This window comes from Prionailurus viverrinus, chromosome X, assembly GCF_022837055.1.
Source record: "Prionailurus viverrinus isolate Anna chromosome X, UM_Priviv_1.0, whole genome shotgun sequence".
NCBI lineage: Eukaryota > Metazoa > Chordata > Mammalia > Carnivora > Felidae > Prionailurus > Prionailurus viverrinus.
In genome coordinates this window covers 15027742-15049094 of record NC_062579.1, presented here as the reverse complement: position 1 = coordinate 15049094, position 21353 = coordinate 15027742, and the positions used below count along the sequence as shown (strand labels likewise).

Sequence of the window (21353 nt, the reverse complement as noted above, 5' to 3'; positions counted from 1 at the left end):
TGCCAATTATCAGTTTGCTACATGTGTCCTCCAGGTTTAAACCTAAGGCTAGAGCAGCAATTTGTCAACACATCTCCAGAGGTAAGGGAAACAAAAACAAAAATGAACTACTGGGACCTCATCAAGATAAAAAGCTTCTGCACAGCCAAGGAAACAATCAGCAAAACTAAAAGGCCACTGACAGAATGGGAGGAGATATTTGCAAATGGCATATCAGATAAAGGGTTAGTATCCAAAATCTATAAAGAACTTAGCAAACTCCACACCCAAAAAACAAAAACTCCAGTGAAGAAATGGGCAAAAGACATGAATAGACACTTCTCCAAAGAAGACATCCAGATGACTAACAGACACATGAAAAAGCTCAACATCACTCATCAGCAGGGAAATACAAATCAAAACCACAGTGATAATACCACCTCCCACCTCTCAGAATGGCTAACATGAACAACTCAGGCAACAACAGATGGTGGCGAGGATGCGGAGAAAGAGGATCTCTTTTGCATTGTTGGTGGGAATGCAAACTGGTGCAGCCACTCTGGAAAACAGTATGGAGGTTCCTCAAAAAATTAAAAATGGAACTACCCTACCACCCAGCAATACCACTGCTAGGAATTTACCCAAGGGATACAGGAGTACTGATACATAGGGGCACTTGTACCCCAGTGTTTATAGCAGCACTATCAACAATAGCCAAAGTATGGAAAGGGCCCAAATGTCCATCAATAGATGAATGGATAAAGAAGATGTGGTATATATATACTATGGAGTGTTACTCGGAAATCAAAAAGAATGAAATCTTGCCATTTGCAACTACATGGATGGAACTAAAGGGTATTATGCTAAGCGAAATTAGTCACAGAAAGACAAATATCATGACTTCACTCATGAGGACTTAAAGATACAAAACAGATGAACATAAGGGAAGGGAAGGAAAACTAATATAAAAACAGGGAGGGAGAACAAACAGAGGGTTACTGGAGGGGTATGGCAGGGGGGATGGGCTAAATGGGTAAAGGGCATTAAGCAATCTACTCCTGAAATCATCACTTCCCTATATGCTAACTTGGATGTCAATTAAAAAATAATTTAAAAAATTAAACAAAAAAAACCCTAAGGCTAGATATTTCTCTGGCCTAGACTTGCCATAATTTTCAACAGCTTTTTGTCCTCAATTAAGTGAATGATATACTAATGTCCTAGTTTCTGTAGGACTTCAAAATCCCCAGCACTTCACCCCTTCCCCCCAAAAAAAGACAAAGAAAAAAACTGGTTTAGAAGTTTGATACATTTAAAACTGGTTTAATATTTTCATCTTCCAGAATTAATTCAGTGGTCTCCAATTACATTTTTACTTACTGCTACTACTTTATCATTAATAAATATGCAAATAAGCTAGAACATACAAGATCTTTATTTCAGTTTGTATTCATGATGATTCTGGCTGTATAGCCGCAGAATAAATCTGCTACATGACACCCCAGTGACATCGATTATACAAGTTTCAGTGCCACACAATATTTATAGTCACATACAAGAACCTTCACAAACATTTTTATTCACATAAGCACACTGCTTTCTGGCCACCTTCCCAAACCTCCCTCTGCCCCCAGCCTCAAACGTATTCTCTCCCATCTTCTCAGTATTCGTGCAGGTAGCTACCAAAACTGCAGTATCCACTCTGACCTCAGCCCCTGACCTAAGGTGGGGGAATACATCACTCACACAGAATTTGGAAGTCAGCCCACTGAGTAGAAAAACTCTAGTTTCAACCTCCTAATCCATCATTCAGAATTCACAGCTGGGCACAGGGCTGTGCTTTCTGCAGGACAACTGAGACTTCAGGGGGACCACAGTTGTCAAGACACCACAACTCCTTTTCCCCTGCTCAGTTCCATGGAGAAAACCCAAGCAGTCTTGTTTTAATAAAAGAAACATGATGAGGGGCGCCTGGGTGGCGCAGTCGGTTAAGCGTCCGACTTCAGCCAGGTCACGATCTCGTGGTCCGTGAGTTCGAGCCCCGCGTCAGGCTCGGGGCTGATGGCTCGGAGCCTGGAGCCTGTTTCCGATTCTGTGTCTCCCTCTCTCTCTGCCCCTCCCCCGTTCATGCTCTGTCTCTCTCTGTCCCAAAAATAAATAAACGTTGAAAAAAAAAAATTAAAAAAAAAAAAAAAAAAGAAACATGATGATCAAAGAAAGCTGTGAAAGGCCAGGCTATGTGTTCTCTTTAGTTATTGCATATAAGGCAAATGACTATGTGGTCTCTTACTAGTGTTTATGTAGAGGTGGAAGCATCACACCCCACATACCAGCCTGAGTTTTCAAGTTTAATCAAGGCTTAAAAGAGAAGGTGGTGGTGGTAATAATGAAATCCTTAATAATGAGCATTTCCTCTGTGCCAGGAACAGACCTTTTCAGTACAGCATCATCTGGAGCCAGACTACCTGGGATTAAATGCCAGCAACATCAGGGGCACCTGGGTGGCTCAGTCGGTTGAGCGACCGACTTTGGCTCAGGTCATGATCTCACAGTCTGTGAGTTCAAGCCCCAGGTAGGGCTCTGTGCTGACAGTTCAGGGCCTGGAGCCTGCTTCTGATTCTGTGTCTCCCTCTCTCTCTCTGCCCCTCCCCCACTCATGCTCTCTGTCTCAGAACTAAACATTAAAAAAATTTTTTTAATAAATAAATAAATGCCAGCAACATCATGCACGAGCTATGTAACATGGGGTGCCTGGGTGGCTCAGCTGGTTAAGCATCTGACTCTTCATTTCCACTCAGGTTGTAATCTCACAGTTTATGGGATCAAGACCCACATTGTGCTCTGTGATCAGTGTGGAGCCTGCTTGGGACTCTTTCTCCCTCTCTATCCACCCCTCATCCACATGTGCTCGCTGCCTCCTTCTCAAAAAATAAATAAACGTTAAAAAAAAAAAAGACTATGTAACCTTGGGCAGGTTACTTAACCTCTCAGTTTCCTCATCTGTAAAAAGGGATGACTGCCACAGGAGCTTCATCAGAATTAAATGAGTAAATACACATTAAGTGTTTAGAGCAGTGTCAAGCATACTGCCAAATAAATACAGTTGCCAAATAAAATACAAAATGCCTAGTGAAATTTGAATTTCAGATCAATGACCGCATTTATACTTTAGGTACGTACCAAGTATCTCAGGGGACATGTACCAAAAAAATAGCAGTTGTTATCTATCTGCAATGCAAATTTAACTGAGCATCCTGATTGTACATATGTAGCTAAAGCTGGCAACCATACATATAATTTTTTGCTATTACCATTCCCTATTTATCTGAAACTATTGAGGTAAGATAGGTTTCAGAGATCATAGATTTTCAGATTTTCCAAAACTAATACAGTGCATATAACCACAGATAATTTACTACCCCCAGCAATATTCTGGAGTGGCACTCCTGAATCAAGCACATTAATAATTCCACAAGAAATACATGCATATTTTCCAAAATGGGATAAACAACACCCACAACAGCCTGACATGAATTAAGATCTACTTTTGCCATCCCAAGAACTGAGATCAGGTCCAGTCTTGCAAACTGACAGTTAAAATGTTCTCTGGGTCTGGGGTTAAGAATTACACAATGTGGACCCGGATTACTTCTACAACTGCCACCATTGTTTTTCTTCTATTCTCACAACTAGTATTCTAAGTAAAAACCAGTATTCCCATTTCACAGAGGGTGAACAAGAGGCTTAGGATGTTTATGTAATTAGCCCAATATCATGTGGCTTTTAAGTGGCCACATCATGCTTCAAACTCAAGTCAGCCTGTCTGCCCCTATCCATGATTAATATGCCCTTTCCTTGACATCTTTCTCCACCTCTTACTTTGAAAGCGGGACTAGGAGAAGAGGATATGGAGAAGAGGAGGAAAAGAGAACTAAAGACAGCAGATATCTCAGAAGGGGGTGGCACCCGTTCAGAAAAGGTCCAGAAGGTGATCGGTCACTTTTGTCTTCCATCGTGCAGAGCTCACACACGTGGCACCACCCCCCACCCCCCAGACACACACCCACGCAGGCCCCCTCACTTGCCCTTGTTCGCAGGCAGCCCCTCCTCCATCGCCCACACACGTGCAAGCACGCACCCGCGCGGGCCCCCTCCCTCACCCACGCACGCACGCACCCCCCACACAGGTCCCGCCCACGCACGCACCCACTAGGGCACCTCCCCCGCCCTTGCCCATGCACTTGGGCCCCAAACCTTCCCACCTTTTCTCATTTGAGAACTTCCTTGGGCCCCATTTATTCAGTGTATACTTAACAGCTGTTTTGCAGGCCCCTAAGCACAGTGAAGCTCATGTTACACTGAAAAGGATGTATCCTTGGTGAGGCTTTCGTCACAGAAACAGAAAAATCAATAATTTTTTCAATATTAGAAAGCCATTCACCAAAGTGAAAATTAAAAACAGAACAGCCTGGCAAAACACACTAGCTGGCAGGAGGCGACATTATCAAATGTCATTCTGTAAGTTTTCCTCTTGCATTATTACGATGTGTAGAGATAAAACACATGCAGTAAGTGGCTGTCCACACAAAAAGTTGCCTAAACTCAAAATGAAAAGTTTTTAGTTCAAAAATTTCATTCTCACACATCTGCAAGGACTGTACCACAGCAAAAGCACAAGGTGACATGAAGACTAAAATCTGATTTCTGACAGCCCCACCTGGTGCCCCACTCTACTCTAGGTCATCTTCTCTCCGCTGGGAAACTCTAGGTTAGCTGCTCAAGGTGGAAACAGGAAAGGGCGTGGGAATTCCCAAATCGTTCTTGCCATTCCTGGGATGAGATCAGGAAGCTGAAACAATTGTCTAGTCACCTCACACTAGTAGGTCTATAGTATCGTGAAAAAAGAGCAAGACAGGACCAAGGCCAAAGAGTTTCATGGCACGGCCTTAGGGCACCAAAGCAATGATGGAGAGCAAACAGACATGAAGCCAGCCTGCTAATTCAGGAGGTGACCCTGGGCAAGTTATTTAGCTTCTGGAAGCCTCCATATCCTCATCTCTAGTTGGGCCTGGTGATAGCACTGACATCACCAGGTTCTAATGAAGATTTTATGACATGGCACCTGTAGGTCTCTTAACACAATGCCTGGTTGAAAGATATATATCGATCGATCAAGAATAGGACAAAAAAAATAACATAATTGTCTAATCCATTACCTTTGTATAAGGCCGCTGAATCTAAAAGCTCTTTCACCTGAATCTTCTCCATCTCAATCACTGCCACCTCTAAAAATTTAAGCATTACCTTGATTCTCTGCTTTTTCTCACAATGCACATCAAATCCTTTCACAGCCCTCTGGCGCCTAAACCCTGTACACTGTGCTCTTCCATCTCAGAATTCAAGACAGCCTCACCTCTCCTCTGGCTTACTGAAATAAGCTCCTGCCTGATGACCTTCTTCCATCTTGCTCCCTATGGTCTCTTCACCACCCAGAGAGACTCCGCTGAGATCTTTTTAAATGCTAATAAGATCATGTCTCTTCCTCAAAACCTTCCAGAGGCTTTTGAGTACACTTAGGACAACCCCACAATCACCGGCACCTGGGTTCCCCACTGACCCTCATCACCTGCCCTCTTCCCCTTCACCCAGTAAGCTCTTTCCTCGATCTTCCCACAGCACGTCCCTTCTCATCATTCAGGGTCACTTCAGCATTACTTTCTCAGACTTTTCAGTCTAGCCATCCTGTCACTTGCTATCACAGTGTCCTACTTTAATATTTTGATTTTCTGCATAACATTACCACCAGTCGGTATTTTTCTTGCACAGTGATCACCTCGTGTGTATTGATGGTCTTTCTTCCCCTACCTGGTCATTCACCTTCACTGCTACCTCAGGGCCTGACTTGCAGTAAATATTTGGCAAATTAATTCATTAATCTCTTAAGAACAAGAGGAAGTGGAAGGGCCATGTACTTAATTCCTCCTTATGACTTTCCCCTTGGAAAATAAATTAGTGTTCCTGCCACTTAAAGAACGGGGTGGGGGAGGGTGGGAGGCTGGACTCTGGGCCCTGCAAATCTAGACCCTAACCCTCTTCCCTACAGACGGAATATAATAGCTGTGGCAAAACTGAGGCAACTTGAAACCCTCATATTCACTGTGGAGCTCCCACTGATACATGGCCCAGTCACCTCAAGAAAAGCTTGACTCGCCAGGCCCTGAAGTGATTCCGCGTGACTGCGACTGCGGAAGCACAGATTTACAGAGGGTTCCTGCTCGGAGGCTGACAGGTCAGACCCACTGACCAAATGATTCAGAGAGACTGCTTATGGTAAATAGGGACATATATCGAGCTGAGGCCCAAGGAATGCCGATGGTCTCTCTGTTCGGGTCTTAAGAAAGGCCATCGGGCCTTCTAAAGCCCTTCCTGATTTCCATACAATGACTTGGAACACCGCACAGCTGTTTTTCCGCCAAGAAAACGAAAACAGGAAACCTGCGCTCCACAACTTCACACTGAGACTCGAAAGTAAACTTTCAATTTCATCAAACTTGCATTTCGTACATGGTAAACCTCAAGCAAACAGAATACTAAAAATACCACCTGTTTTCTCTTCCTCTCCCCAAGGTACCATAATTATATCTTGACACAGGAGGGAGAACTGACTTACCAGCTTCGATGCATTCCGGCTTCAGGCAGTACTCCTGTTTGGCTTGGAGACTTAAGAAACCTTGACTCACTGAAAAAACAGACCAAAATAAAGAAATGACTGGCTGGTAGCAGAGCACCATCAGGTAACCCACAGTCAGGCACATATGCTAGACACGTGATGTCAGTTCATCCTTCTGAGCATTGACACAGAATTGAAACTTCCACTTGGCTCAGGGCCAGACTCTGGTCACAAGCTAAGTAACCTTGGTGAGCCTCTTGGCTGCTCTGAAATTCGGTTCTCTGGAATATAAGATGAGGGGGTACAATTAGACCAGTGCTTCTCAGAGTGGGGTGTCCAGGCATCCACTGCCCTCCCCCCCAGCTCTTTAGAAAGGCAAATTACTGAGCCCCACCTCTGACCTGAATCAGAAACTGTGGGGGTGGGGCCCATCCATTTGCATTTTTGCAAGCCCCCCAGGTGATTGTGATGCAGGCTCAGGTGTGAGGGCCTCTGGGCTACCTGATCTCTAAAGTCTCCTTCTTCTCCAATTATCCGTGACTTAAGTCTCAGAATTTCACTCTTTTTGTTTACAACTACATTCTCATTTTAGATGGGAAAAAAAGTGAAACTTACCAACCATACCATTGGGAGCAAATCCAGAGTGGAAGAAGAAAATTAGCATTTCAAGTTCTGAATCTTTTGTGAACTATCCATAGATCTGTGAAGGGGTTGGGGGAGTACACTGGATATTATTCAGCCATCTAGCTCAGCATAGCTATTGGACAGAGGCAGCATGTGGGCCAAGCTTCCGACTACTTCCACCAGAACAAAACAAAACCAAAACCCTGCGAGATGGAATTAGCTTTTCACCAATAGCTTAATTTCACCCATCTGGCTGGCAATATTATCTAAATGGATGTCTGCAGAAAGACAGAAGGGTGCCCTGTTTGTCAACTCCAGGCAGCACCTGGGCATTAGCAGATGTGGGTTTAGATTTCAAAAATATTCTTGGTAGCCAAGGAAGTTAAGGGGGGTTCATTACTGCTGTACTCTGTGAGCAGAAATAAGGAATCATTTGGAGATGTGACCGTGGGGAGATGGATGGTGGGGGGTGAAGGGTAGTCAAGGCTTTCTGTGGCATTGTCCACTGAGAAGCAGGATCAGAAAGCATAGCGGTACTGATATTTCTGCTAGAAATGGAAGACTTGTACATCCGTTGTCAGTGTGACGATTTGTATTCTTTATTAACCCACACTGTAAGAGGAACCTGCTTTTTCTTTGTTCTTTGCCGCCATCCTCCAAACAGCCTTTTTACTGGTGATACAATACAGATACAAGAAAACTGCCTATGGAACATCTCGGGCCTATTTTTAAGAAGTATCTTAGCATAACGGTGTGTTTTGATTTCTTTAAAGAGCAAAGAAAAGTTAGATAAAAATATAAATGTGCACCATAAACATTAGTATGGAATATTTTCTTAGGACTGGGTGAGGGAACCATGGGGGACGTTTTCCCTTCAGTCTACTTCTACATGTTTACCAAATGTTCTTTGATGAGCCTGTGTTATTTTTTACAATGAGAAAATAAGTCTTATTATAAGCAACATTGTTATGATTACGAACAGTACCACCTTGATACTAGCCTTATCTTATTTGTTTAAAAAAAGCTAATGAAATGCTGTACTTAAAGAGTTACCACTTTCATGGAAAAGAATTCTTGACCCAAACCCTCTAAGGAAGCAGAACTAGGTATCTTTATCTGAATATGAGTAAAAGGGAGGTTTAAATTAAATTAATTGAGATGCAGACAGACCTCACCCCTCGAGGAAGAGCATTATATCCATGCAGGGTTGAGATCCCACAAATAAATAAGGATCAACAAACCCAGATAATGTGAGGGTGCAGGTGAGAGACATCAGGACAACAAGGAAAACATTTTTCATATAAAACATGATAGTGTTACTTTTTACTGGTTAGGTGCTTTAAAAAAAAATTTAAGAACAGTTTGGTTTCTCATTTTAGATTTTTCTGTAACCAGTGGAAATGACCTCAGAATGCAGTGGAGTCATCCACATATCGGCAGCATGAGAAGAACCATAAAGCGGGGGCTCAGCATACTATGGCCCATGGGGCCAAGTCCAGTCTCCTGCCAGTTTCTGTACAGCCTGTGAGCTAAAAATGATTTTTATGTGTTTTAATGGTTGGAAAAAACCACAAGAAGAATATTTCATAAAGTGATCTGAAATTCAAATTTCAATGTTCAGAAATCAAATTATATCAGAACACAGTCATGCACATTTGTGTACACATTTGTCCGCGGTCGCTTTCTTGCCATGACAGGGTCAAGTAGCAGCAACAGAGACTGTATGGCCCAGAAAGCTGAAAACATTTATTATCTGACCCTTTCCAGAAAAAGTTTGCCCACCATTGCATTTGAGAAAGAGACTGTGGGGATGAAGAGGTGAAGGAGGAGGAAAAGAAAGGACACTTTAAAATAAACTGATTATTGGCATATGGTTATACCTGTCGTTTTAAATTCTATTGCTGTAGCTTCTCTGAGACCACCCCAAGGCCAGTGGCAGTCGCTCTTACTGTGGAAGGACTAAGATTTAGGGAAGAGATTAGCCCAGAACCTAAAATACAAAGAGGGATGCTAGAAATTGCAGGCCTGTGCCTGAAATCAGACAGAAAAAATATCAACCAGCAAGCACCTTGAGGAGAAGAGGACTTAACCAGAATATTATCACACAGAGCATTGCTTTTCAGGTCCCTAGATATTTTTAGACGAGGACTTCACTAGGTGCAGGGTGGAGGTGGCTGGCAGAGCCTGGGGGACTAGGCAGTAAAGGGTCTGGCTGAAGGAAGGCTGAAACAGTGCAGAGATGTTTGACAAAAGCTACTAAAGAATGTGCATTTATCTTAAAGCAAATATCCCCAAATGTATACATCCAAATGGACGTGGTCAGCTAAAGCAATGCTTCTCAAACTTTAATTTGCAAATGAATCGCCTGGAGATCTTATGAAAACACAGATTCTGAATTAGTGGGTCTTGGGCTGAAGCGCAGGCTCCCAAATGGTGCTGATGCTGCTGGTCCATGGACCGCACTGAGTAGTGAGGGTGTCGGGAGGCCACACCTTTATTCTCTAACATCATTCAGACTGCTCTTAGAAATCTGCAGTAAGAGCCAGGTTACTGGGCACACTGCAAAGTTATTTTTTTTCTGCTTTATGCAGGCCTCCTTACCCATAATAGCATTGCCTGGCTTCATGAACTTTACTATGCTCTAAAACCTTTAGAGCTGTTTCCAAAGAATCATCTCCTGTTAAAGAACAAAGATTTGCTGCCATGGAGAATATTCCAACTAATATGGAACAGCCTCAGAATGTAATCATAATGGTGGAATTTCAAAATGCTCAAGCAATAGTAACATCGTTAAAAAGAGCACATATTTTTCAATAAGCAATCATCATTGGGATTTTTGAGTGTAGGAGTGTTCGCAAAACACAAATAGTCTAACTTTGCACTCACTTCCCACATCCTATGTAGTCCCTTGGCATGCCTGTATCATTTTTCCTCCTGTTTGTACTTCAGGGTAGGACACATCTAAATCCCAAGTGCCGAGAAATCTCAGAAAAGTGTTTGAGAGCCACAAATTCAGTTGCAGGAGTAGGAGGTTAGCTGTATATTGAAAGCAATAAACCTATCTAATTTCCTAAATCTTCAGCCACAGAAAACATGGAAAGGTGGTTGGCTGCTTTTAGCAGAGTTTTCAACCACACAACCCTAACTCTTTTAAAGTTTAATCACTGATTTCCCTTGCCAAAACAAACATGGCCTCCTGAAACCTGTACAAGCCAAAGAATGTTTCCAGGCTTGCTGTATTTCAGACTGCACCTAAACTCTCCTAAATATAGGGCTTGTTCCTATATACCTTTCAAGCTAATGAAATAGTATGGGCTGTATGACAAAAACACAAAGGATAATAATCAAGGGCTCAAAATGCCTACAATTTTAGAACACCTGTGTCCCCTTTCCAAGACATTTCATTCTTATTCATAGGAATGTGCTTTTCATCACATATGCTCTCTGGGTACATCATTCTCACCAAGAGTCATTACAATAATTGAAAACCTCTGTTTTCCTTCATATTAATTTTTAAATCTACTAGAAAGGCAGAGTTAACATTTCATCCCACCAGAGTCACTGGATTAGAAAGGCACTGAAGAATATCATCAAGGCTCATGTTTAAAGACTGCTTTATATTTTTTTTTTTTAGTTAAATTTCATGATTCGTTCAGGCAAACATTAACAAAAATCAAAGGGGCAAAAAATTCCAGCATGGTTTTGATCACTATGTAAAAGTCTCTCCTCACAAAATAAATGAAAGTATCTGACTATGAAATCACAAACATTCATTCTGCTAAATGTAAAATGTAACGCGCAAAGAAAATGTTTGCCCAGTACGACCGAATCCTCCAGCCCCCGGAAGCCACTTTATACCCATTTCACATTATGGACTATATGCCTCGAGCTTGGGCATATTTATTCATTCCGCGTCCTAAAGAAAAGGCCCCTTTCGCACTTGCATATTTAATAGAAGCTAAGGCCACACCACCTACTAACACGTGCAAGTGGCCCCCCACCCCCCCCCCCCGCCTGCATCCTGACAAGGTTTGCCAGGATAAAGCACAAGGACACTTAACTGCACTCGCCCTGTTCCCTGGCCTCACCGCCCCACTTACCTAGAAAGAGGATCGTGCCCAGCACCAGAGTGCCACCAATGAACACAACCAGGGCGATTCGAGTACCTCTGTTGGCTGTTTTTCCAGACTCCGTGCTGCTCCCCATTTCTGCTTCCATCAGGAGGGACGTAGAGAACACGCGAAGAGAAAGTCACTTTTTGTGGTTTGGTGGCTGGTCTCAAGAACCTGTGAGACGTTGACATCCAAGGTTCTCTTGCTCTTCTACTAAAAGACAGCTTTAAAAAATCCCGTCAGAAAATCTTCCCTCGCCACCCTTTCTCAAATATTTCTTCACAAATGAAATAAAAGAAACCCAAAATATTGGTTGCCTTGGCTTTCCCCCTGACCAGACAAAACAAACAGTGGTTGCTTTATCTTGGGGCTCTCCCCCCAGCAAAGTCCCTCTCAACCGATTGTTTGGCAGGCTCTTCTCTCAGGCGTTCTGAGTGTACATGTTTTACTATGCTGCTGAACAGATGTTTTAGCTGTTTAAATGTATAGTCACTTGGGGAGGAAAAAACAATTGTCTTTATCAAAACTGGATTCTCATCAAACTCTTCCAAACCATGATAAGTTAGGTGGCAAGGATTCTCCGGACCCACTTTAAGGTCTCAATGAATCACGTAATTCTTTTGCAATAATCATTCTGCTCGCCTGAATTGTCTCCATCAAAGATACTGTTTCTGTGTGCAAGTCCCTTTTTAAAGCCCTCTAAGAGTTCCTGGGATATCCTGGAGCATTTTATTTTAGGAACTTTGTGTATGACGGCATGTGCCAAAAATCAGAGTCACAGTCCAGTGCAGTGCAAAGTAGCAATTAAGACAACCTACGGAGGCTGATGGTTTTGACTGGAATTTTTTTTAAGGAAAAGGAAAAAGCATTTCCTCTCTGTGGTGCTAGGAATTGTACAGAACGCGGGTAAGTGATCGAATTCGGCTTATTAGCAACCACAGAAGAGATGGTAAAAGATTTTTTCTTCCCTGCATGTTTTGATGGAAAGTGCCCCCAGGTATTTTGTCCTCCAGTCCCACGGAGGGAGCCATTGGTTCATAGTTTTGTGTTTACATAAAATGCCCATTTCAGCAGATTCTGCAGGATAAAATCAAAGGCAATTTGTCTCTCTGGAAAGACTGAGTTAATGACTGGGTCTTTGATTTCTTTAATTATGCTAACAATTTAAATTATGACAATCTGCTTTCTTCATGGGGAAGGGCAACTGAGATCCCAATGCTATTGAAATGATACCGATTTTATTATCCAGTGATACAAATATCATTAATTCTCAACACAATTATTACTTATCTGCTTTTGTTTCACTATAGGTCACAGTGGGGGTGGGGGTGGGGGTGGAAGCTCAGTCTGAAAACCAGTAGAGCACAGTTCTCATGCAAAACTTGTGCCCATGGCCTTGTGTGTCACACCAGAGCTAGCAGACGCTGGTGAGCCCAGTATAACATGGCCACGTGTTCATGGTCCTATCCTGGTCTTGGTCAGGTCTTAGATCCTTAGCATGGGATTCTTCTGAGGTTTATTCCAAAGCATATCCTACCTTACTTTCTGCTCATTTCATGTTGCTCCAAAGCCAGAAAAGCATAAGCGTTTGTCCAAATTATGACATCACAGTATATTGTAGATATTATGTGCTCATTAGCTGTTGATGTTATTTTGTTGCTGTTACACCATACACATCTTAGCAGGCCTTTGGCTCCTAGGATGGGATTCTCAGAAGAGTTTTTGGACTTGACTCCATAGTACTTCTTAAGACTGTGAGCTCCATGAAGTCAGGAATCATGTCCATCAAGTTCAATGCTACAGCCCCAGCACCTACAGCCCATGGCCCATAGCAGTGAAGGGAGAAATAAGAACAAGAAAAATCAGGCAAGTTAGCTCCAGACATTCACTCTTAAAAAGCAGCTTCAGGAAACTCAGATGTTAGTGTCTGGGGGTCTCTCAGGCTCCCAATTCCTTCTAAATGCTCAAATGATAACGATACATCACCTAGGTGTAGCACTTTCATATCCCATTTTAACTTCATGGTAAATTTACGTGCTTGATGGCAAAGGTATTTTTTTTTTTATCTCTGGTTTGCAAATGACAACACTGAGACCCAAGGACCAGCCTCAAGCAGCATAGCAAACTCAGGAAAGGGAAAGCTGGGGAGAGAGGATCACTGCCATACACTGTTTGCCTGCTTGAGAGAGGTCCCTGTGCACGTGGGAGAGGCCATACACACAAACGTGACACCAGGACCCACCTCTTCCAGCTTTCCTTTCTTCTCTAAGTCTCTTCACACCTTCTGGGTCCAGACTAGCATGCAGTGGTGGCTGCTGGTTGCCGGCTGGGGTAGCCTTCACCCACCTTGGAATGGTGATTTCCCCAGAGGTGAGGGCAATGGGGACTTACCCTGATCTACACCTATCCATCACTTAACCACATGAAATCATTCCTGAACTCTCAATTGCAAAGTGAAAAGCCATTAAACCAAAAAATACTTCCATTAATTGTAATAGGAAAACTATGATGCAGTCCATCCCAAACTAAGATATGCAAATGCAGGAAGAAAATGTATTAACTCAACAATGAAAACAAGCCTATAAAAGTAATCACTTTTGTGGTGTTGAAAATAAATACAGTTTGTTCATGTAATGCAAGAAATGAAGTTTTATTTTACTCACCAAAGGAATAAGGAAGACTTGAGAGTGGGTGAGGATTGGTAGGAGAAATGGTGCCAGTGAATCACCCATTAGAAGGTGCAGTCTTCATTCTGTGCCATTTTCTGCATTAATTTTCTACCTTTTGGGAGAGGTCAATTATCTTTCACTCAAACTACATTGAAAAACACATTTGTAGCAGACGGGGTGCCTGGCTGGCTCAGTCAGTGGAGCTTGCTACTCATGATCTCAGGGTTGTGGGTTCAAGCCCCACATTGGGTATAGAAATTACTTTTTAAAAAATCTTAAAGAGAAAAGAAAAAAGTTGTAGCTCAGAAAAAAATTATGGCAAAATAAAGAAATTCAAAGTACAGAGAAATATAATGAGTGCTTACAAGAGACAAAAGCAAGGGTTTGCAATCTAGGGCACATGGGCCAAATCAGGCCCATTGCCTATTTTTGTAAATAAAGTTTTATTGAAATAAAGTCACCCCCATTCAGTTACATACTGTCTACGATGGCTTTCATGCTACAAGGTTAGAGTTGAGTCGCTCTGCAACACAGATATGACCCATGAAGCTTATTTACTCTCTGGCCCTTTACGGAAACCATGGACTAAAGAGCAATAGAAGATACTACCTACGTGGCACACATACAGAAAGCAGAATGTTCACTCGCACTCAGCCGGCTTCTCAAAACCGTTCCATTTGATGTTCTCTGAATACAAGCTGTCGTGTTAGGGAAATTGGTCAACGTGTCTTTGTCTAAAACTGTATTAAAACTATGGCATATTACTTAGTGTGTTTTGGGGTAGAGTGTCATACTGGGATAAAAAAGGAGGATGTCAAAAAATTTTATAATTTCTCAAGAGCTGTGAAAATTAGTTAACTGAAAAGTCACTCTGCAGGGAAGTCCGCTTAATAATCTGGTGTGCACCCACTCAATTGTTTCAATTAAGAACCTTCAGGATCGGGGCACCTGGGTGGCTCAGTCAGTTGAGCGTCATGTGTCTGACCCCTGATTTCAGCTCAGGTCATGATCCCAGGGTCATGGGTTCCAGCCCTGTGTTGAGTATACAGCCTGCTTAAGATTCTCTCTCTCTCCCTCTGACCCTCTCCTCCACTCACACAAGTTGTCTCTCTAAAATAAATACATACATAAATACATAAATCTAAAAAAATATTTTTAAAAGAACATCCAGGACTATCTGGAGCTTTAACTAGAATCGGTCAATGGAATAAGCAGAAATTTCTTGAGCATTTCTCGGGTGCCTGGCCCCGTACAAGGCCCTGTGAGGGAAGACAAAGAAGCCATGCCAGAGATTCCAGACTGGCAAACTGGGCTCAGTCACAAAAATATGCAAAACCCTTGGCAACTTAGTCACAGAACACTAAAGGCCAACAAGTGTCCAGGGAAGTAGAAATCCCTGAAGGCCAGATTTGCTGGGGAGACTTCCAGGGGGACCCGCAAGAACAGACAGCTTGAGGGGAAAGAAAGGCTTCCAGACAGGCCAAAGCCCGCCCCAACATGGGACTTGCCTGGGCATTTACATCTCTCCCCGCCGGACTCACAGGTAAGATCATTTATCCAGAAGTAAGTGAATCCCGCAACCTGTGCCCTGCCTCAGTGGCCGGGAGGACAACTGAAGCTGAGTCTTTATGCTAGACGAGCGCATCTGCTCGTTACTTGGCTGTGCGGGGTCTTCTGTTTCAGGCAGTAAAATCCCATGTGAGCTGCAATTTCAGTGAGGAAGAAGGAAATTCAAAACCTGAAAAATGTATTCATCCATCCCCTGGAAGGAGGAGGGAGAGAGGGAGGGAAGAAAGAGAAAGAAGAGCTAAATGCCGAAAACTCGAGAGCTGAGGGCTGTGGCGGAGCTCTGTTACTTGTTGGCAGGTCCTTCAGACTAGGGAGGGTTCCAGTCCCAGGCCTTCCACCAAAGAGACTCATTACTTACATTATCTCTGATCTTTTTCAACATCTTTCTTAGCTAGGTGTTCTGTCTCCTTTTACAGATGAGGAAACTGAAGTTCGGAGCTATTGATTTGCCCAAGGTCACACAGCAGGTATTTGTCTCAAGGCCTGAGAGGTTTCAAATTCCAACCTCTTTTCTCTCTGCCCTGTTACTTGATAAATTTGCTTATCTACCTCAAGTAATTAGTGAAGGTGGGTGTAGCGTGTCAAAATGACTCTTGAGACCTAGAAAAAGCGATAAACTATGCCTCCTGTAATTCTCTTGTTGAAAAGACTAATTATCAGCTCTTATTTCCTTAACAGGAACAGAAGTCATCATTAAATATGAGGAAAACCTTTGTTCAGTTGGGCAACAAGAATAGCAATGCACAAAATATCTCCTGATTTGCTGATGCTCATAAGTGAACACTAGGACAGGTATATAAATATGAAAGGCTTTCTATCCGTGTATTGTACTGTTCACTTCTGAGCCTAAAGGGGGATTTCATTTCTTTTTCTCTTTTGATTTTATAACACTTTTTTTAATGTTTATTCATTCTTGAGAGACAGAGCATAAGTGGGGGAGAGGCAGAGAGAGGGGAAGACACAGAATCACAAGCAGGCTCCAGGCTCTGAGCGGTCAGCACAGAGCCTGATGCGGGTCTGAAACTTGAACTGCGAGATCATGACCTGAGCCGAACTCAGATGCTTAACAAACTGAGTCACCCAGGCGCCCCTGGGGGGATTTTTATTTCTTGATTTTCTCACACCCTTGGCCATACAGCTTCTTCAGTGCACATTCACGTCATGTGTATTATCCCCAGTCCTTACAGCAGTCTTATGGTATAGGAATCTTCTCTGTTTTACACTCAAGGACAGGGAAGCTGTCAGAGGATAGGTAATATTCCCAAGGTCACATGGTGGGCAAATTGTCAGTGCCCAGTGGGAACTCAAATCTGTCGAACTCTTGTTTGGAAATGTACCCAGGATTTGTTTTTAACAGGTATAGTAAGATGACAGACACAGAGAAAGGCTTTGAAAGAACAGTTTATTACTTGCAGTTTTTGAGAGGAAGGGGCATGCCATGTCACACAGGGCCACATGGGGAAGCACTGGGGTTGGTCAGGTGGCAGAAGGAGCAAGGGGAAAGTATGCACAAAAGCCTTTTATTGTGGTTTTCAAAAAAAGAAATGGGCAGGCAGGTTAAGCAGCTGAGGCAGGCTTAGGAAGGTAGAATTTGAATAATGAATAATGTCAGCAGGTGGTGGTCTATAGGAGGGGTCTCTAGTTGTCAAGCACCTGGCCTTGGTGTGATTTAGGTTCTGGGTGGATGATGTCCTGGACTGCAGGAGCCTGAGAAAAGGAGGCAGGTGAGGGGATGGATGCAGAATTGGTTGGTTTGCATTTCTTTTTTTTTTTTTCTTCCTCTCTCTCTCTCTCTCTCTCTCTCTTTTTCTTAAATGGGGGAGGGGCAGAGAGAGGAGAGAGAGAGAATCCCAAGCAGGCTCCTCACTGCCAGCGTGGAGCCCGATGAGGGACTCGAAACCATGAACCGCAAGATCATGACCTCAGCCAAAACCGAGTCTGCCGCTCACCTGCTCACCCGCTCACCTAAACCACCCAGGTGCCCCGGGTTGGTTTGCATTTCAAAGGCACGCTACAAGGCATTTACTATCTCTAGGAATTAGCTAATCTGGGAGGCCCTCCCTGCGGGTCCACTAGGCCCAAAGATGTCAAAGACTCACAAAGTATAGAAAATTAAAGACATGAGTAACACAGCTCCAAAACCCTTCAGACCTTTCCCAAAACATTCTACTGCATAGCATTCTACTGAAATGTAATAACTGTTCATCCAAGTAGTGTTTCCATGCTACATCCTCAAAGTGATCAGATCCACCCTGACCCCTTGGTTAGACTACTAGGATACAGAAGTTTGTATGCCTTTGATTAATTACAGCCAACGGTTCAAGGATGGCTTACTCGGATGTTTAATGAAAGCAAGAATCTCCTGGAAGCCTGGTTTAAACACAGATGAGTGGGCTATATCCCTCGAGTGTGTTTCAGTAGCTCTTGGATGGTCTGAAATGTGTATTTCTTTTTTTTTAAAGTTTATTTATTTTGAGAGGAGGGGAAGGGCAGAGAGAGAGAGAGGGAGAGAGAGAATCCCAAGCAGACTCCACACTGTCAGCGCAGAGCCCAATGTGGGGCTTGAACTCACAAACCATGAGATCATGAGCTGAGCTGAAATCGAGTCAGACACTTAACCAACTGAGCCATCCAGGTGCCCCTGAAATATGTAACAAGCTTCCAGGTGATGCTAATGCCGTCGGACTTAGGACCACATTTTGAGGACCGCCGGCTTAGAAACACCATTGAATCTTTCAGTAAGGCAAACTGAAGAACAAAACTACACATTAAACTTATGTAGTGAACCCAGGGATGACATTCAAAATATTTAACAAGATTTAAATAATTAAAGAGCCAACCTGTTATGAGTTGGTTAAAATAACATTTGTTAACTAGAACACAGGGTGCTAGATTGTGAGCCATGGTTCAACAAATGACTGCAGAAGAAATTGAAATGGAGAAGTTTCTTACTTGCCCAGCATGGAGGTCGTGGAGGACGTGCTCGGCAATGCCTCAGAGCAGGACATGGGGAGGTCAAGGCAGAGCACACAGAGAAAGAGGCAGGACCTGGGCACATGCCTTCATTAGGCCCTGTGGGTGGAGCGCTTTGGGGTTCCCAGGCCAAGGCCAAATTGGTCACTTCAAACTAAAAAGGGCAGAATTGCGATAAGCCTCGAGGAGGTTTATCTAAGGGGCACCCTGAGGGGCGAAGGCGACTGTTCCTCGATAAGGGCTGCTGGGGAAATCCGATCAGGAACTTACATGTGTCTGTGATCCTGTGGGCTGTTATCCAGGGCATGTGCTTGCGTGAGGGGTGAGGGTCAACTGAAGGTCCCCACGGGCTGCTTGGCCAAACAAAATGGATGTCTAGGCAACAGCACCATGGGGTAGCTTAGCTAAATGCTCCAACAGGCACTACTTCTTAGCTGCTGGATCTGCAGGGGCCCAGGGGAGGGGCTGGGGTGGATGAGGCTGCCAGGAGGGCCTGGAGCCATTGCCAAGTAAGGACGCATTTCAATAGTTAACAACAGCTACAGCCACACCAGCGGGAGCCAACTGAATTGCGATCCTGAGTCAAATTTCAAATGAACTTATGATGGTGCTTTAAGGCCCTTCGGCAGCGGCTGTCAGCCTGTGGGAAAATGTCCAAGTGTGTCACATGGAACTCCTGCGTGACTGAACCCTCACAATCCTCCAGTCATTCTAAACCCCTTCAAGTTCGCAGACACACCCAACTTCATCCAGCCTTTGTGCTCTCAGAAAAAAGATTTTTGCCTGGAAAACCATTTCCTGAGAAACTCAGATTCGTCTTTTAAGACTTAGTTCAGACTCCTTTGGAAAGCGTCCTAAACCCCTGTTCTTATCCAGGTCATGGAGTGACCTGTCACATCACTTGGATTGTATGATGATGAGATCTCTATAGGGATCCACCCCATTAGACTACAGGCAAGCATGGGGCAGGCGTTTACCATAAGGCATCAGTTTTAAGAGGGACTTTTTTTCAAGCCTTAACATCTCTAGAAGTAGAGTGTACCTCTTATTTACACAGCATTTTTCTCTCTTAATGGTATATAGTATGGTAGTACATCTTACAATCAATTGTATCTTAGATTCAACGAAATAAGCTTTTTTTTCCTTCCCTGGACCTACATCTCTTTGGGCAATACTGAGCATGTAGGATACGCTTTGGCTCTCAGCTTCATTCTGACCTTCTAGCATGTTCAATGTCAAGGCCACAGACAACATCTTCCAGGCTCCCTTGCCATCTGAGTTCTGGATTCTGTCAGTGGAAGGCATTCTTGGGCAGGAGGCAGGTAAAAGTCTGCTCCAGATTTTGCCAGCTGTTCCTGCTCCTACCTGTTGGCTCCAGCAGTCAACAGTGGGCTCCTGCAACAGCGGGGGCAGAGGCGACAGCAGCAGAGGCATAGGGCCACCGGTGCCCACAGACTCCAGAAGCATCAGCAGGACTGTGGCTCCTGGAGTCCCAGTCAGGCAGCAACCGCAGGGGCAAGTGTTTCTGTGGACTCCGGGTCCACACATTTCCTCCTTTGCTAGCAATAGCAGCTTTCTGAAGTTACAGAACTCTGAGTGCCATCGTCCCCTCTTTGCTCCTTCTGCCAATTGGTTCTGATACCTTTAGAACCAATTCTCTGCATTAAACAAACCCTCTTTATGGGGCACCTGGGTGGCCCAATGGGTTGAGCATCTGACTTCGGCTCAGGTCATGATCTCGCAGCTCATGAGTTTGAGCCTCACATCGGGCTCTGTGAGGACTGCTTCGGATTCTGTGTCTCCCTCTCTCTGCCCCTCCCCTGCTCACACTCTGTCTCTGTCTCTGTCTCTGTCTCTCTCTTTCTCTAAAATAAATAAACATTAAAAAATGCAAATACACCCTCTTTAAGATAGGCAGAGTGGTTTCTGCTTTCCTGACCGAACACTGACAGCCATGGTGCCCTTCCCTGTCCTTCTGTAACTGCCAGCAGTGCCATTCAGGTTGATGCCGATCTCCATGCTCCTGGGCAGCACAGCACAGTGGTGACAGTGGTTAAGTGCATGGCATCCATGAGTGAACTTCCTGGGCTAGATTCCTAGCATTCGCTGCTACCTACTTCTATGTGACCTTGAGAAAATTGCCCAATCTCTCAGGTTCTCAGTTTTGTCATCGGACAAAAGGGGATAACAATAATCTTCGTCTTCTAGCGTTATCATAAGATGAGGTTCTTAAAAAGGTGCCTGAAGAAATGTCAGGCATCATTATTATTGTGCCTTTTAACAGTTCAGATGTTTTGTCACACGCCTAAATATACCTGTGGATGCTTCCTGGTGTTTGTTTGTTTTTAATTCTTATTCAGGGCTATCTATGCCAATGGGAAGTATTCAGTGCAGATCGACTGGAGGAGGGAAGGAGGAAGGGAGGGGGGAAGGGGAACAGAGGAGAGGACAGGAGAGAGGAAGAGAAGAAGGCAAAGGCCCTGAGAGCTCAGGGCAGCAGCTCCTTTCCAAGAGGCATAGAATTATTTCAGTATTTTAAGAAGCAGCAGAGCCATCCAGTTGCTTACCAGCAGAACACCAGGCTGGCTCCCTTCCTCATCCATGATCTTAAAGTCACACCACCTCCTACTCTTCCCCAACACAAGATGCACAGATTAATTCTGCCAAAGGCATTGCAATGTTTTTCTCTTTCCTTGGAAGGTACGTCAAAGTGGTGCCTGTCCTTCATATCTGGAATATATACAGAATGTGTACAAA

The 21353-nt window shown here is 43.8% G+C and overlaps 1 protein-coding gene across 2 annotated transcripts in view; it reads right to left on the bottom strand.

Annotated features, from left to right (window-relative positions):
* Positions 1 to 11491, bottom strand: part of PHEX (phosphate regulating endopeptidase X-linked) — a 237854-nt gene extending 226363 nt beyond the window's left edge. The window contains exons 1-2 of one of the 2 annotated variants that reach the window (XM_047845028.1): positions 11374 to 11491; positions 6650 to 6718 (exon numbers count right to left, since the gene is read on the bottom strand). In XM_047845028.1, the coding sequence (XP_047700984.1) occupies positions 6650 to 6718; positions 11374 to 11491 (187 nt within the window). Of the gene's footprint in view, positions 1 to 6649; positions 6776 to 11373 lie in introns of those variants that run through there. The other variant, XM_047845029.1, reaches the window with a different exon arrangement.
* Positions 11492 to 21353: the final 9862 nt, after the last annotated feature.